The following is a 15,410-nucleotide window of genomic DNA, read 5'->3' on the forward strand; positions in this document are numbered from 1 at the left end:
CAGGTGCACACCACAGAACATAATGTTCTAGACTATAATAATAAGAAAGGGAATACTGTATGCTATCCCTGACACTTCCTCTCAGGTTTAGCTCTTGTTACCAGTTCCTGTCCATACACACATTCACATGAACCCCCTAACTTACTCAATGTCTATAAAGCTACTGATTTGTGGCTCTTTACTGGGGACAATTATGCACTGAGTTCTGTTGCAGAAGTGGAAATTCCTGTGTGAACAGGGCAACTTTGTTGGATCTAACTCTTGGAACTTAGTAGGACTTACTTCTGAGTAGAGACATTAAATAACTAAACTTCCACAGTTCCTTTAAATTTTATTCCAAGTAGTTTCTGACATTATCTTACTGGGAAGTTGCACATTAGGGGATTGTGTATTACTGCTATTTAATAGTAATGTGCAAGACAGGACACTGTCTAAACTGTAAAGAAATAAATCTGTGGCATGAGGTAAATTTCATGAAAAACCAGAACACTATGCTAGTATCTTCTGCAATAATACATTTACCTATATCCCTCATGGTCCATATATGTGATGTGGCAAATCTTTGCTTACACAGAGTCAGGCACTAGGTTTTATTATTAACTAGTAAACGATTAGTATCCAGGATATACATTCCACACCAAGTCCCAGTTCAAGAAACTGTTATGCATTGTATATGCTATGGCAGGAGGGGCAGGTCCTATTGGCAAAAGAAGAGCCGGATCTAACATAGGGAAATAGCTGAATAAAATGTTGCTCTTCTTTTTTTTTTTTTTTAACCATGAAATCCAACATTCAAGTTTGTTAATCTTCTCACCAGCAGCATCTGTTAACAAGTCAGTTTATTTTTCATTTGAAAGCAACATTTAAGAATCAAATTGTCACACTTCTATGCTCTTCACCCTGCAGAAAGGGAAGATGAAAGAGGCAGCACAGCGGTACCAGTATGCCTTACGAAAGTTTCCTCGAGAGAGTTTTGGAGAAGAAATGAAAGCTTTCAATGAGCTCAGAGTTTCCTTATATCTAAACCTCTCAAGGTGCCGCAGAAAAACAAATGTAAGTTCTTTTGTCCAAGTTTTTATGCATTGTGACTGACTACATGGAGACTGTAGGAAAAATTGATGATACCAATTTTAGGTGAATAGATCTGCTAAAGAGTGCTTGCATAGCCTTTCAGTCAGTGTGTGCTATCATGACTAAACTTTTTTTAAAAGTGATGTGAATACTACACATCATCAAAACATGTCAGCAGTACAAATTTCAAGAGCAGTTAGCAGAAATTTGATTAGGATGATACCATGAGGACTCTCTTGCCCAGTGCAAAAGTGAAATGGCCAGGCAGTTCTTCTGCACTGTAATGTTTCATTGCAATATGGTTATTCCGGCAGGATTTTGGCATGGCAGAGGAGTTTGCTACCAAGGCACTTGATCTCAAACCCACATCCTATGAAGCGTATTATGCTAGAGCAAGAGCCAAGAGGAACAGCAGGTACCGACGGTTGCTATGCAGCAACAGTTTATTTCATAGTAATATTCTCTTTATGATAATTGCATAATCAATATGCTTATATTTATGGTAATGGAAACTGCAGTCTTGTAGGATACCAGGAATGGGTTTGCAGTTGTAGGACAAATATTGATATTTATTAAATGATTATCTCTGTTTGGGGGGGGGTAACCTCACGATTATCTAAACACTAATTTTGGATAGAATGGGGGGGGGGCGGGAATAGGATAATTTTGCATAAGGTGGTGTTTTTTGGTAAAAATGCCACAAACAAGTATCATTCCACAAGAGCAGAACTGGGAACAATTATTGTGACAGGCACTTTGTCTATGGTGTTCAGCTTAAATTCAGTTCCTTCCCCTCACATCAGATTGCTTGCAAGTGTGCTAAAAAAGAGGAAAGGGAGCAGTCCTCCAGCTAGGGCCACGAAGTAACCACATTTAGTTCTGCTAAAAACAGTTTTTGCATTTTTGTCATCTATACTGCTTTCCCCCAAAGGCAATATTTTATAGAGAAATTTTTTGTGTTTGGTTCCTCCCCAACTTCTTAGGCAATTTCATGCAGCCCTTGGTGACTTGCGAGAAGCTATAAAGTTGTGCCCTGGAAACCAAGAAATAAAGAGGCTGCTAGCTCGAGTTGAAGAGGAGTGCAAACAGCTCCAGAGAACACAGCAACAAAAACAGCAGTGTCCTCTGCCAGCCCAACCGAGCAATGACTCTGACAATGAGGGGGAAGCTCTTGTTCAGGATCACTTCAGTCTGGAAGAGATAGAAGAGGAGGAACTTTTGCATGAAGACGATCCTGGTCCGTCTGGGCAGAGGCTGCCACTTTCCCAGGCTAATACATCAAGCAGCAGAAACTCTCAGGAAGGCAGCCAGCAGAAATTTAGACCCATATCCCCTCCAAACAGAGCAGGCAGTAAATTCCTGAGAGAGCCTGGCTTAACTATGCAGCCCACAAAACAAGCACAGATAGTAAAAACCAGCCAGCACCTGAATTCCGTCCAGTCTGTGGCAAGAACTGGATCTAGTCAGTCCAGCACAAAGACTCAGCCTCTTCAATATCTTCCTCCAAGCCCTGTGACCTCCAGGCACCTCACAAATCCAAGCTACAATAAAAGCCAGCATTTGGATGGGACAAGTACGCTATCAGCAAATATCACCACGGGCAATAACAGCTCAGCAGTATTCAGTGAAAGACCGACAGCAGTCCAGGTTCCCTACTTGCAGCATAGTGATAAAGGATCGCCTCATTCCTTCATGAGCAAGTCCAAAACGCATGAGAGGCTAGCTGTCCACACTCCTGCAAACATCGAAAACATAGGTCCATTACAATCTCAAGGAACTGGTGAGTTAAGGCAGCAAAACCCCATCTGTCCTGGTCTGCTTTCTGTTAGCATGGTAGCTTCCAGCTCAACAAGCAGCCTGTCCTCAAGCAGCAGCTTCTGCGAGAGTGTAAAAGGGCAAAGTCCAGATAGTCGGCTCAAGGAAAGCAAAGGTAGTCAATGTCAGAGTGGAACAGCAGAACATAGGCCTCGGAATACTCCCTTCATGGGGATCATGGATAAAACTGTGCGGTTCCAGCAGCAGCAGCAACAGCAGCAGCAGCAGATGAACCTATCAAATCGCAGTTGGCATGGCCAAGCTGCAGAAGGGTTCCTGAAAAGTGCTGGAACTACACTGACTTTGAGCTGTGAGCAGTTCTCTGCCAAACATGCAGGCAGCTATGGCAATCCTGCAGCTTGCTCTTCAATACCAGGAGAGAGCATCCAGAACGGAACTCAGCCTAAAGAACTAGAGGAACTACAGTGCCAAGCATCTGCCTGCTCACAAGATAGCAGGATAGGTAAGCCTGTGGCTCATTTGTACCAGGAAGTTCTCTCTAAACAGCACACTCAGCTTAATAAAGACATTCATTTGAGTCACGTGACTTCTACAAAGCCAAAGCGATCTTTCGTAGAATCTAATGTCTGAATAATGTTAGCCATTTTATTACAAACTAATAGTGATGCACCATCTCCCTGGTTGTTAAACTTAGTGCATAGTAGCATATAAGTTACTGATATTAATCACTAATATTTTACAGGGTGCATAACAGAAACCAGATCATCCAGCCACTTCTTTAACGCTAAGACTGTCCACAGCATGCCTGTGACTATTAATCAAGAGATGAGTGGCCACCATAGAGTTAAGAAGCTATTTGTTTATGTAGGAGAATATGTTTTTTCTAAGAGAGGATTTAAACAGGCTTGCCTGCTTAACTAGACTGGTCAGTAAATCAAGCTGAGTCCTTTTGAGAAAGGCAAATACAATTATTTTGTACAGCCATGTATATCTGTTACTGCTTGAAATGAATTAATTCCTGCAAGGTGGTGGGATCCACAGAACATCCAAATCTGTCCATGAATGTTCTTTATCAGGAAGATTTAGTAGTAGTATTCCAGTTTCATAAGGATTCAGGTGTAAACCTATCACCTCTGTGCAAATCATTCAGCAGCCAATGTGCAACTGAGGTTGACTTTCATTACTGCAATTTAGGAGGTAAATTACAGGATATTTTGCATGAATTTTGTCCAACATCCTGGTTATTGCACTGAGTATATAATTATGACATGTTAACAACATATAACAGCACTTTACATAGTTTATTCAAACACCTTTTGAGGTGCTATGTCAGTACAAGATGGAGGATAAAGAGGAATACAAGCTTTGCTAGCGTTTTTACAGAACACTCAACAAATGTCTGAGGAGTATAAGCATGTGCATTTACTTTATAGGAACGACATCTAATACTTTCCTCAGTGTTTCACAGTGGAAAAGCTTTCTTTTCAATTTCAAGGATGTTTTCAAGATGGGTAGTTTGTAAGGACATTCCTGTGAGGTTGGAGTTATACAAGCTTGGAGTATTCTGTTGCCCTTTAACAGTGATTTCCATGTGTACAGTATGTAGGTACATTATAACAGCATTCTTGTGTGATTTTTTAAAAAACTCGCAATTTAAAAAATGAATTGTTATTCTCTACTCTAGCTTATTTATTGTTTATCTTGGTATTTGTACAATCTTATTTTATTCTCTTGTTCTGTAGATCTATTTTTTTGCACAGCTACTGTATTTTCCCATATGAAATAAAAGACTATTAATATAATTTCTGGTTGGGTAGTATACATACCCTTTCAGTGATCTACCTTCTCCTGCTGTTGTGCCAGTCAGTCATCACTAATGCAACTTCAATAAGGTTTTGGTAGGAAACCACCTGACCCTCCAAATGTTCCATCATCTACAGTCAGCATGGCTAAACAGTCAAGGATCATGGGAGTTGGAGTGCAACAGCATCTGAAGACTATACACCCTTATTCTATGGGTACCTCTCTGCACCAAAGGTATATCATAAAAAGTTATTGACATGTCCAAATACTACTGTTAACAATGCTGGCTCTCCAGAAGTCCTCACTGGGTACCTACTACATACACATGGCTGCATCTTCAAGCCCCTTGGAGTATTTACGAACATCAGAATTGTACAAAATAGCACAGAAGATGATGTGCTTATTTAATTAGCCTTAGTTTGAGAAGTTTGCCATTTAGTTCTTGGACCATGCTTCACTGAATATAATAGTCAACTGCTAATTAAGGAAGCATGATGTCAATGTTGGCTCCTAGCCAAAGTGATCCTGCCATTCACTGCTGACCAGTACCCATGCCACATCTAATCAGGGCATGCAAACTCTTCAGCCTTTTCATCCTTTATACTAAGCCCTACAGTGCTCAGTATACTTAGCTGTATGCTCCAAAATTAAACTTTTGTTGACAAAGTTCTTTACATATTTTTAAATGATATAGACAAGAGCCTATGAAAGGTCATTTAAAAAATTTCTTCCAATAATTCTCATTAGGCCCCAAAATGAAATACTTAATTGTTGCAGCAGCATAATTTCTAAATTATATTTAATTTATTATTGAACATAATCCAGCATATGCTTGGCTCTCCTACTGAAATTAATGGGACACGCAATGCTGTGCATGTGGATGTCCCACATGCATGTCATTAAGTATCAATGGAAGTTACTACATAAATACATAAAATTTCAACTTTAACTTGATCATGCTTAACATAAAAAACATAACTTATAGATGCAAGTATAAATCATGTTAGGTAGCAACTTGAATTCTGATCAGATTCAATCAAGGGGCTGAATTTATACAGAGGTACAGTGAGAGACCACAGCACAAAGATGTTTACTGTTGTATTCACCTACCTTCGCTTCATTCCCACTTATTTGAAAGAACAATCATACTGTTTAGGGAGACTGTTTTTCATTATATTTTGGCTGAGTTTCCAACCAGCGATTGATAGCCATTTTCAAAGTTCTGTTTGGGGTAAGTATAAGTCTCTGAAGAGGGAGATTTGTCATGGGACTGGAATGCCTTTTTTCAGTGATCCACTTTTCCATTGCTTCCTTCTCATAGGAATAGCCGTCTGAAAAGAGAATTACAGACTTTACTGGAAAAGGGTATATGCATGCCCTAAAAAAAACACACACACACAAAAACACACCTTAAAGACATTCTAGAAAATTGCCTTGGCAGATACAGAGTTAAAAGGCCGATATGTAATTGAGCTGGGCAAGGTTGGTGCCCAAAACCTTGGAGAGCTGCCAGTTGCAGAAGACTGGAGAAAATCCCTTTTCCCTTTTCAGCACAAGGGGGCTGCATTACAATTTGGCTCACCATTCAGGGACTGCATGCCTGCAGTGGCCAGGGCCAACCCTCACATGCATCCAGATTCTTGCCTCTCCTCATGCAGGAATTACACTTTTTTAAAAAAGCATCAGAACTTTTTTCAAGCTTAAGTACCAGAAGGGTGATCTTTGTGGGCAAGGTGGTAGTGCATATGGAGGGAAGCTGCAATCCTCACATAGCAATTAGGCTTTCAGTGGAAGGCTTTCTTCCAAGTCAATTGCTGCACAGGAAGGGGGTTTTGTAGCAGTATTGGAGAACATAAGGAAGGCAAGAGATGATCTTCCCCCAACTACAACCCCCAGCAACAGGCCTTACAAAGCTTCCATTCACACCCACAGAGGTTTTAAAAAATCAAATCTTAATTACTGCAGGGAAAGAGCTAATAGGGAAGCCCTGCAGGCTGATAATTCTCCACCTCTGCAGTAGAGTATCCTGGGCTAGTTGGAGCCCGTGGTTGTTACTGTATGAACATTGGAAGCTATTTCCTGCAGTGAAAACGACACTTGGGTCTATCTGCTTGAACATACAGTAAATGAGATTGCCAATATTGTACCCTCCAGATTGTTGTACACCAGGGATGTCCAGCTTCAAAGAGACTGCGATCTACCACCACTATAAAAACACTGGCAGTGATCTACCCACTGGATTGACCAAAGTTGTTGAGCTTTGGGGGGGGGGCGTGATCGAACTGGATCACACAATCGACCAAGAACAGCATCAGACAGCATGACCAGTCATCAGGGAGAGGGATGATGGAAGCTGTTGTTCCCAGCATTGGGAGGGAACCGTGTTGGCTACTGTAAACAATGTAAGCATGAATACAGAACTCCCTCAACCGTATTTCCAACATTAGGCAGAGGCACACTTGAAATCACCACAGCATGTACATTCAATATGGCACTGGAGCTCTTTGCAACTCTGATGTTTTTGCAAATACTTCTCCAAGTCACAATTCTTGTAAAGTGGACCCCAGTCCTTATTCTTGCCCCCTTTCTATTGTCTCAACTACAGTGGTACCTCGGGTTACAGACGCTTCAGGTTGCAGACTCCGCTAACCCAGAAATAGTACCTCAGGTTAAGAACTTTGCTTCACGATAAGAATAGAAATTGCACGGCGGTGGCAGCGGGAGGCCCCATTAGCTAAAGTGGTATCTGAGGTTAAGAACAGTTTCAGGTTTAGAACGGACCTCCAGAACAAATTAAGTACTTAACCTGAGGTACCACTGTATAGGTGGTTGCATATGAGACACTATACTACAAAGCCATATGAATGCTATTTTATAAGATCAATAACTAGATACATTTACACCCATAGTTTATGTTGCCTGAACCATGATTGCAATTGCACTCATCTTTTTATTTTAATTGTAACCCCTATGATAAGACTGAACACTGTTTTCTGTTGGTAGAGAAAAATAGTCTCCCACCAACCTTCTCCAAACATTTGCTGAATGAAAGCTGGGATTCTATGCACATCTATTATATTACTTATTTTAATATGAGCTTTAAAATTGGTTTCCCAAAATTCATCACAAAGCTGTCAAAAGAATCATCAGAGCTGCTATGCAAGGTCCCTTGTGCCCATTGCCTTTCATGTATAAAACAGAAGCACCGAAACAGTGACGTGACTAGGCAGTAAATTGCCATTGACAATCTGCATTTTAATAGCCCTCATTCAATACTGTTGCTTTAAAAAAAAAAATGTATGCATTGCCATTTTATTGTAAAAGCCATTGTTTACTTCTGCTTAAGTCGCATACACTTTCCCCAGAAGCATGACATGAACATAGTTTTATTTGGACATTCGCTGAGCACTCATCAAAAAATGTGTGCTGGTTGCCTTTACCTCTTCCTTTTTGAAATAAGAGGAAGAAATGAATCACAATATTTGCATTTAGCACTTTCCAGCATAAGATTGATATCAAAGTGAGAAAAAGTAAGAGGCACTAAAATATTAATCAAACATTTACTGTAATATCTAATGCATTTTGTGACAGTGAGTATTTCCCATTGTGTGAGAAATGAAAGGTGACAATGGGGAAAGCAGGCATGTATGGAAGAGTTCACATCTATGCTTTCAAACAGCAGCAGCCTGCTTCACTTCTATACCTTTATTTCCCACAACTACTTTTTTTTTTGGGGGGGGGGAGGGCAACAAAACTATTGCCACTGTTCTTCTTTGCTTTGTTTGTAGCTGAGAGCAAAGTGATAATTCATAAAACATTGCAAGATACCATGAAATATACTGCTCTGAAGCACTTACAGTAGCTAATTTTGCTCCCCAGAAGTAGCTGTGACCTGAAGCGTCTGTAACCCAAGGTACCACTGTATATTACTAACAACCTCTTTCAGCCATCAAGATCTACCAGTGATCAAATTGCAACCTTACAGCAGCACAAGAATAATCAAGCATATGCACTCACTATAGTGCAATTCTCTATAGGTCGACTCAGAAGCGAGTCCAATTGGGCTCAATAACACTCCAAACAAGTGGATATGGGAATGCAGCTGAAGTTTGTGAACTAGACTTTGTAACAGAAGAGTAAATGTCTTATTTTCTGTCCCATTATTCCCAAATATCGTTATATGATGTCCATTCAAATGAGAGCAATTGTGTTCTGTAGGGAGTTGTACTGGCACATTATTCCTTTTTTTCAATTTCACATGCAGCTCTACAATTGTTTTGTTACTATAAACTTCACAGCAATGAATTCTCTGAAACATTTTAAGATACGCCTTGTTGCATATAATCATAAATGTTTAGTTGCAAAACCAAAACCCAGCCTCTGGATAACTCATTGGGGCTGCCATTTTGTCTGGAAAGTAGATGGCAAAAACAGACAAAATGGCAGTGTCCCTGTGACATGTCTGTATCCAGCAAGCTGTTGACCATCTGAACAACTCCACTAGACGGTGTAGATAAAATGGCATTCTTGGGCACAGGGACTATGCAAAGCCATAAAGAGCCTGCATGCAAGACTTTGCTGTATTTACCAGAGGAAAGGTTTCCCTTGCTGTTTGGGGCAGTGCTATAAAAATATTGAGCACTAAAAGTTTCCTGAGTAGTTTTATATCATAAAGATAAATTATTAATACCTGAGCCTTTTTATCTGAACTGAAATAATAAAAACATATAAATCACTTTCATCACACCTACCTGCAGCAATGACTGGCTCTCTCATAAGCTCCCTTGTTATGGGACATAGGAATTCATCAGGGATACCCAAACAGGCAGTTTTCATTTCAGTCCTCAGCTCCTCAATGTTACGCAATACTTTACTGCGAAGACCTAGCGATTCTGGAAAGGAATTCACAATAATGACCACTTTAGAGTCTTCTTGGTGCCACAATCAAACTTGAAAATGCTTACCTTATGCATATATTGCATAAAGCAGTGGTTCCCAAACTTTTTGCCCCCTGGATCACTTTAAAATCACTGGTGAACAATTTAATTATTTTTCTGCCTGTCATAGCAATTGCAATGCACTGTGCTAGATGCTGTATGCTTTTAATTGTATTTTGTTGTATTACAATTCAAATTGTAAGTGTTCTTTCCACAAATGCCATGGAGCACTTCTGGTATAAGTTCATCTCTTCTTTTTCTGTAACACTGAAAAACTCTAAATGTACCAATTGTGATACCTGGGCAAACATTGCCCCTTCAAACATTATGGTATATTAGAAGAATGGCCCAGATGCTGCTCTTGTATAGTCTTTAAAGATGTCCTGAGACTACAGAGTAAGGATAGGGTAGGGGTAGGCTGGAGTTCTCTTTTTCTGTCATTCTCTGATGCACCTCATGTTCCCATAAATTAATTGTAGGGGAATAATGTAACTGCAAAGACTAAAAGGCTACTTGCAGATGGGAAAATAAGACACACCCCCCAGATGATTTATTGCTGAAATATTGTAAGAGTGAATGTAGATACTGCAGCAACATAACACTATTTTCAACCAATATCCAGTGAAGAACCAGACAGGAGAGCCTTTTAAATCACATTGCAGTCAACTTCGACAGTATTCAAGCAAATAAAAAACAAGCCTGTTTCAAAGTTGTCATTGCAACTCATTAGCAATGCTCAGAATTCAGTCAGCAAACTATTAACGAACTCCCAAACTGCTTAGATGCCCCACCCATCATTATTATTAGAACCTTTTATTACTTTCTATGTGGATTCTCCTTCACATGTGCAAAAGAAGAGCAGCTGGACTCATTAACTATGTTTGTACAGGAATTGATATTCTAGTGATGTTTTAGAAAGAAAATAACAGGTAAGAGGTGGTAGAGATAGTGGCTGGTGGGTGTATTAACATACCTTTCCTTAATTCTAATGTGTAACCACATTGAATTTGAATGAATATGAAAATCCTGTACTTTATTTCCATGGCCTTTGCTGTCCCAATTTAACTAATGTTTATGTAGTTACATGGCAATTAGCTTAGAAGAGAGGCTGGTTCTATTTGCATGGTAATAAAAAATTGTTCCAAAGAAGTGTCAAAAACAATCAAACAGACTAATGAAATGCTATGTAAACCATCTGCTGGTCACCTTTTCAATTAAGAAAGAAAAAACTAATGTAACAGGACGAGCCTAGCCAAACATGTAGAAGTTACACATGTTTTATCTCTATATACTGTTGATTTTAATAATCTTTTGAACATCTTTAGAATTCTTGTTAAATAGTTTAAAACAGATATGTAATGCTTAATATTTTTGTAAACCACTTAAGAGTTTTTTCTTACAAGCGGTATATACTTTTTCTTATAAAGTTAACTAAGCTAATATGGTGCACCTTCTAGGCAGGTTAGACTACACGTAAATTTTAGCTTTTAGTTTCTCCACAGCATTTTGTCATTAGATGAGCTCAGGGAGCACCTGAGACAGCAGCATGTGTCCTGTTCTACCATGAAGCCAGGAGGCAGCTGGTCTGCACAACTCTGCTAATTTCCAAACACCACTAGAGACTGCCTAATGCTTATGGCTGTCTATATTACATTGTTGTTGTTTTGTAAACCACTTTGGAATCATTTATGTGGAAGGTGGAAGGTGGCATATATGTGATTTAAAACAAATAATTTACGCTATAACAATAGCTTTTTCATGTGGGGTAGGATAATAATAATTGGATACTTCATTAAGCATCTGGTTGGGCAGAACACCATTCCCAACACACACACACATATACGTATGTGCCTATATCTGTATCTTCCTGTGATATATTCTACATTGTATTTATCACATTATGGGAAAGTCCATTAAGTAATATCTGCTATTGTCTTATTATGTTAATACTGTATGAATTATGGAGGACAGTGAGTTCTGCTAACTAAAATATTTTAAATTTTGTTTACCCAGTACATCACATAACTCGTCTCATTATGACATGCTCTGCCACATCTTCTATTATTTTCTTATTTGTAGCTTATAATTAGTTCTCTGTGGTGTCATTAAAAGTCCTAGTACTCAGGCAACAAGCTATTATGTTGATTTTTCCACAGTGGTAGTGTGTACACTAGAGGTCAGCCCAGCTAGGGACTTCATCTTCAGTCTCACTGCTTTTAATTTTCATATAAGCCAACTATCAGCATTATCTTATTAGTTTCAACTGATAAGCTTGGAAGCTTTTGGCCTCCTAGAATAAATAAATGCACACAGAAGCAATTCCTCTTCCACTTCTTAAAAAAAGTTTGATACAGCATGTAATTTTTTATGGGTTCCAACTTTTGGGTGACATACAGAAAAAAGGTAAGGATTAATAGTGAATTTTAAAGGCTAATGAGATCATTCATTCAAACAGCTTTGTGCTTCCCACTTAGGCAGTGGCTGTGCCACCACTACTAGGCAGAGCAAAAACCAGAGAGATAAGCAAGGCCATTGAAAGGCTATATACACACATACATTTATAGCACTGAAGAAAAGGACAGTCTGGTAACTTGTGCCTCATGTTAACTTAACCCTCATGTTCACAGCACAGTAGAAGTGAAAGCAACTTGCACTCATATAGGCCCATCCCCTGTCCCATCTAGCTGTCCCTTGCTGGTTGGGGGCAATGGAAGTTGTAGTCCAACAACATGTGGAGGACAACGGGTTGAGGAAGGCTGTACCCTATGGCATAATTCTCCACACATAATTTAATCTACTTCGTAAAACTTAAAGAGTGGAAATCAAAGAACAGTTCTTAAAATAGAATATGACAAAGGAACCCGATTCAAAACAGGTTATACAAGCAAGCAAAACAAATCATATGCTGCAGAGTAAGATGAAACTTATGGGCCACAAGACTGGAGAATGTTCCTTGAACACTCTAGAGACAAAAGGGTGTTTGAAAATACAGATCTAATACTACAAACATGCAGTCAACTGTAGCTCACTGCTGCATATGCAAACCATGTTGAACTCAGTGTGTATATGAGGAATGGTCCTCAAAATATATATATCTTCCATTCTTCTAAGATGAGTGAACAACATTCTCCTCCCCCCTTGTCAATAGCCATACTCCCTTGGTGGTAATCTGATGGGAGTCTGCATGATCGCAGTGGGCTAGACCAAAGCTGAAAGTATGCAGGGTTGGAGCCATAAAGGTGGCGCCATTCCTTTTCTACTACAGTGGTACCTCTATTTACTAACTTAATTAGTTCCAGAGGTCCGTTCTTAACCTGAAACTGTTCTTAACTAGAGGTGTGCTTTCGCTAATGGGGCCTCTTGCTGCTGCTGCGCCGCCAGCACACAATTTTCATTCTCATCCTGGAGCAAAGTTCTCAACTCGAGGTAACTCTTCCAGGTTAGCGGAATTTGTAACCTGAGGCGTTTGTAACTCGAAGTACCACTGCTACCCCACCTTGCCTTTGTTTCTCACATCACCACCCCACTCCTTGCCACTCACATGAAATTAGGGAAAGGGAAAAAATTCCTAGTTCTTCAGACAATCTCACTTAGTAGTAGGCTATTTAAAGCAAAACTATTTACGTTGACTCAGAAAAAGAGAATAGAGGGAATGAACTCCTAGGTTCATGAAGAAGCTAAAAGCCTCCTGACTTTGACCTCTGTACGCATTTATTTGAATCGGTTTCTAATACTACAGCCTGGATAAGGTCAGTTTGAACAACAGAGCCACCGGAAACCAGGCAACAACTGTTTTGTGCAGGAGTTGCGTTCCCGACCCACACACACATCAGTGGAGAACGTGTAAGCCTGCCTCGTCCCCTTTTCTGGCCACTTCCAGGTTGTGGCAATGAGCACATGCATTGAACACACCTAAAACAGTTGTTGCCTGTATTGACTACAGCAGCCTTTCTCAACCTGTGGGTCCCCAGATGTTGTTGAACTACAGCTCCCATCACCCCTAGCTAGCTCAGGGATGATGGGAGTTGTAGCCCAACAACATCTGGGGACCCACAGGTTGAGAACCGCTGGACGAGAGGAAGAGCAGAGCCAGATAGCTCTGCCTCTTTTTACAGAAAGCACTAAACGTATGAATTGGGCTGTGAATTTGTGTACTTGGGCTTAATAGAGTCAAACCACTACTGCAATACAAATTTACTAATTAAAATAACCCCACATGGCTAGCACAGCACAGAGTTATTGTGCAGGACTGATTCCTTGGCATATTTTTTAAAGAGAGGAGAAAAAACATTTTTTCTCTTTTTTCAGATCTCATGTTAACATGAAATTATATTATAGTTATCGTTAGTAACAGGAAAACACCAAATGCAGTAGTGTGAAAATATATGTTATCTCTAGTACTGCCAAATATTTTTTCAAGAGTGATATTCACAAGATGAATAAACAGCATTAATCAACCTGGTTCCCTCCAGATATTTTGGACTACAACTCCCACCATCCCTGACTACTAGCCCTGAGAGTTAGAGTCCAACAGCATCTGCAGGGCACTATGTTGGGGAAGGCTAGCACAAAAATCCTAAAAGTATTAACAAATATTTATCTTAACAGTCTTACCAATTTTTAAATCATCAGCCAAGCTCTCTTTTGTAAGATTAAGAAGTTCTTTCCCATCGATGTTGTTCCTTTTGAAAATCTCAACTACGTCTTGTAAGCCATGTGTGCATAGCCAAGATGAAACCTCTTCTTCTGACCAGCTCTCTGCAAAGATCTTTGGCTCCTCTATTGCTGACCTTTCTGGAGCAAATCAAAGGAAGGTTTTATACAAGAACATATTTCAGGTGAAACAGCCCAGCCTTTAAACATTGCTCTAAACTTGACTCTCAGTGTACATTTTACACGTTTTAGAAAGTGTTACATAGTGTCCTTGACTTGTTAGAAGACAAATGCTGCTTTATTTTAAAAGGGCATAGGATGTCAATCAAATCAACCAAAGGCCTGGTTAAAAAGGAACGTTTCTGCCTGGCGCCTAAAGGTGTATAATGAAGGCACCAGGCGAACTTCCCTGGGGAGAGCATTCCACAGATGGGGAGCCGCTGCAAAGAAGGCCCATTCTTGTGTTGCCACCCTCCATACCTCTTGAGGAGGCACATGAGGAAGGGCCTCAGAAGATGATCTCAGGGTCTGGGTAGGTTCATATGGGGAAAGGTGCTCCTTGAGGTATTGTGGTCCTCAGCCATCTAAGGCTTTATAGGTCAAAACCAGCACTTTGAATTGGGCCCAGAAACTAATTGATAGCCAGTGGAGTAGAACTAGGATCGGAGTAATATGCTCAAACTGTCTTGCTCCAATGAGCAACATGGCCGCTGAATTCTGCACAAGCTGAAGTTTCCAAACCTCCTTCAGAGGCAGCCCTACATATAACGCATTACAGTTATACTTGAATTGCACTGGTAATTTATTTACCATTTAACATTTATAAGGATTTTCTGCAGTCTACATTTCTTGGAATTCAGCAGTCTTGAGACTTTGGAAAGCCATTGCCAGCCAAAGTAGTCTAGTCAAGATGGACCAATTATCAGACTCAATATAAGTTTATTCACATTTCATATAGATTGTATCTTAACAAATTGTGATGTAAAGTTTATAAAGCACACGACAAAAGCATTCCTTTACTAACCTTTCAGATGTTGCTTTGGTTCAAACTGCCAGATGTTCACAGATTTATCCATTGACCCAGTAGCAAATAGTGGCATATCTGGTGCAAAGGCACAAGTTGTAACATATCTAGAAATAAAAGTAGCTTGTTAGATACATTTCACATTT

At 39.8% G+C, this 15,410-nt stretch overlaps 2 protein-coding genes across 9 annotated transcripts in view; one reads left to right on the plus strand and one right to left on the minus strand.

Annotated features, from left to right (window-relative positions):
• The window catches only part of TANC1 (tetratricopeptide repeat, ankyrin repeat and coiled-coil containing 1), a 127,335-nt gene extending 122,686 nt beyond the window's left edge, over positions 1-4,649 (plus strand). For all 4 annotated transcript variants that reach the window (XM_028746495.2, XM_028746515.2, XM_028746534.2 and 1 more), the window contains 3 exons: positions 907-1,053; positions 1,386-1,486; positions 2,055-4,649. In XM_028746495.2, the coding sequence (XP_028602328.2) occupies positions 907-1,053; positions 1,386-1,486; positions 2,055-3,477 (1,671 nt within the window). In that variant the 3' untranslated portion in view covers positions 3,478-4,649. The remainder of the gene's footprint in view (positions 1-906; positions 1,054-1,385; positions 1,487-2,054) is intronic.
• WDSUB1 (WD repeat, sterile alpha motif and U-box domain containing 1) overlaps positions 4,130-15,410 on the minus strand; it is a 28,063-nt gene continuing 16,782 nt past the window's right edge. For all 5 annotated transcript variants that reach the window (XM_028746591.2, XM_028746547.2, XM_028746582.2 and 2 more), the window contains 4 exons: positions 15,265-15,371; positions 14,202-14,381; positions 9,402-9,542; positions 4,130-5,981 (listed from right to left, as the gene is read on the minus strand). In XM_028746591.2, the coding sequence (XP_028602424.2) occupies positions 5,803-5,981; positions 9,402-9,542; positions 14,202-14,381; positions 15,265-15,371 (607 nt within the window). In that variant the 3' untranslated portion in view covers positions 4,130-5,802. The remainder of the gene's footprint in view (positions 5,982-9,401; positions 9,543-14,201; positions 14,382-15,264; positions 15,372-15,410) is intronic.

Source organism: Podarcis muralis, chromosome 1 (genome assembly GCF_964188315.1).
Source record: "Podarcis muralis chromosome 1, rPodMur119.hap1.1, whole genome shotgun sequence".
Lineage (NCBI taxonomy): Eukaryota > Metazoa > Chordata > Lepidosauria > Squamata > Lacertidae > Podarcis > Podarcis muralis.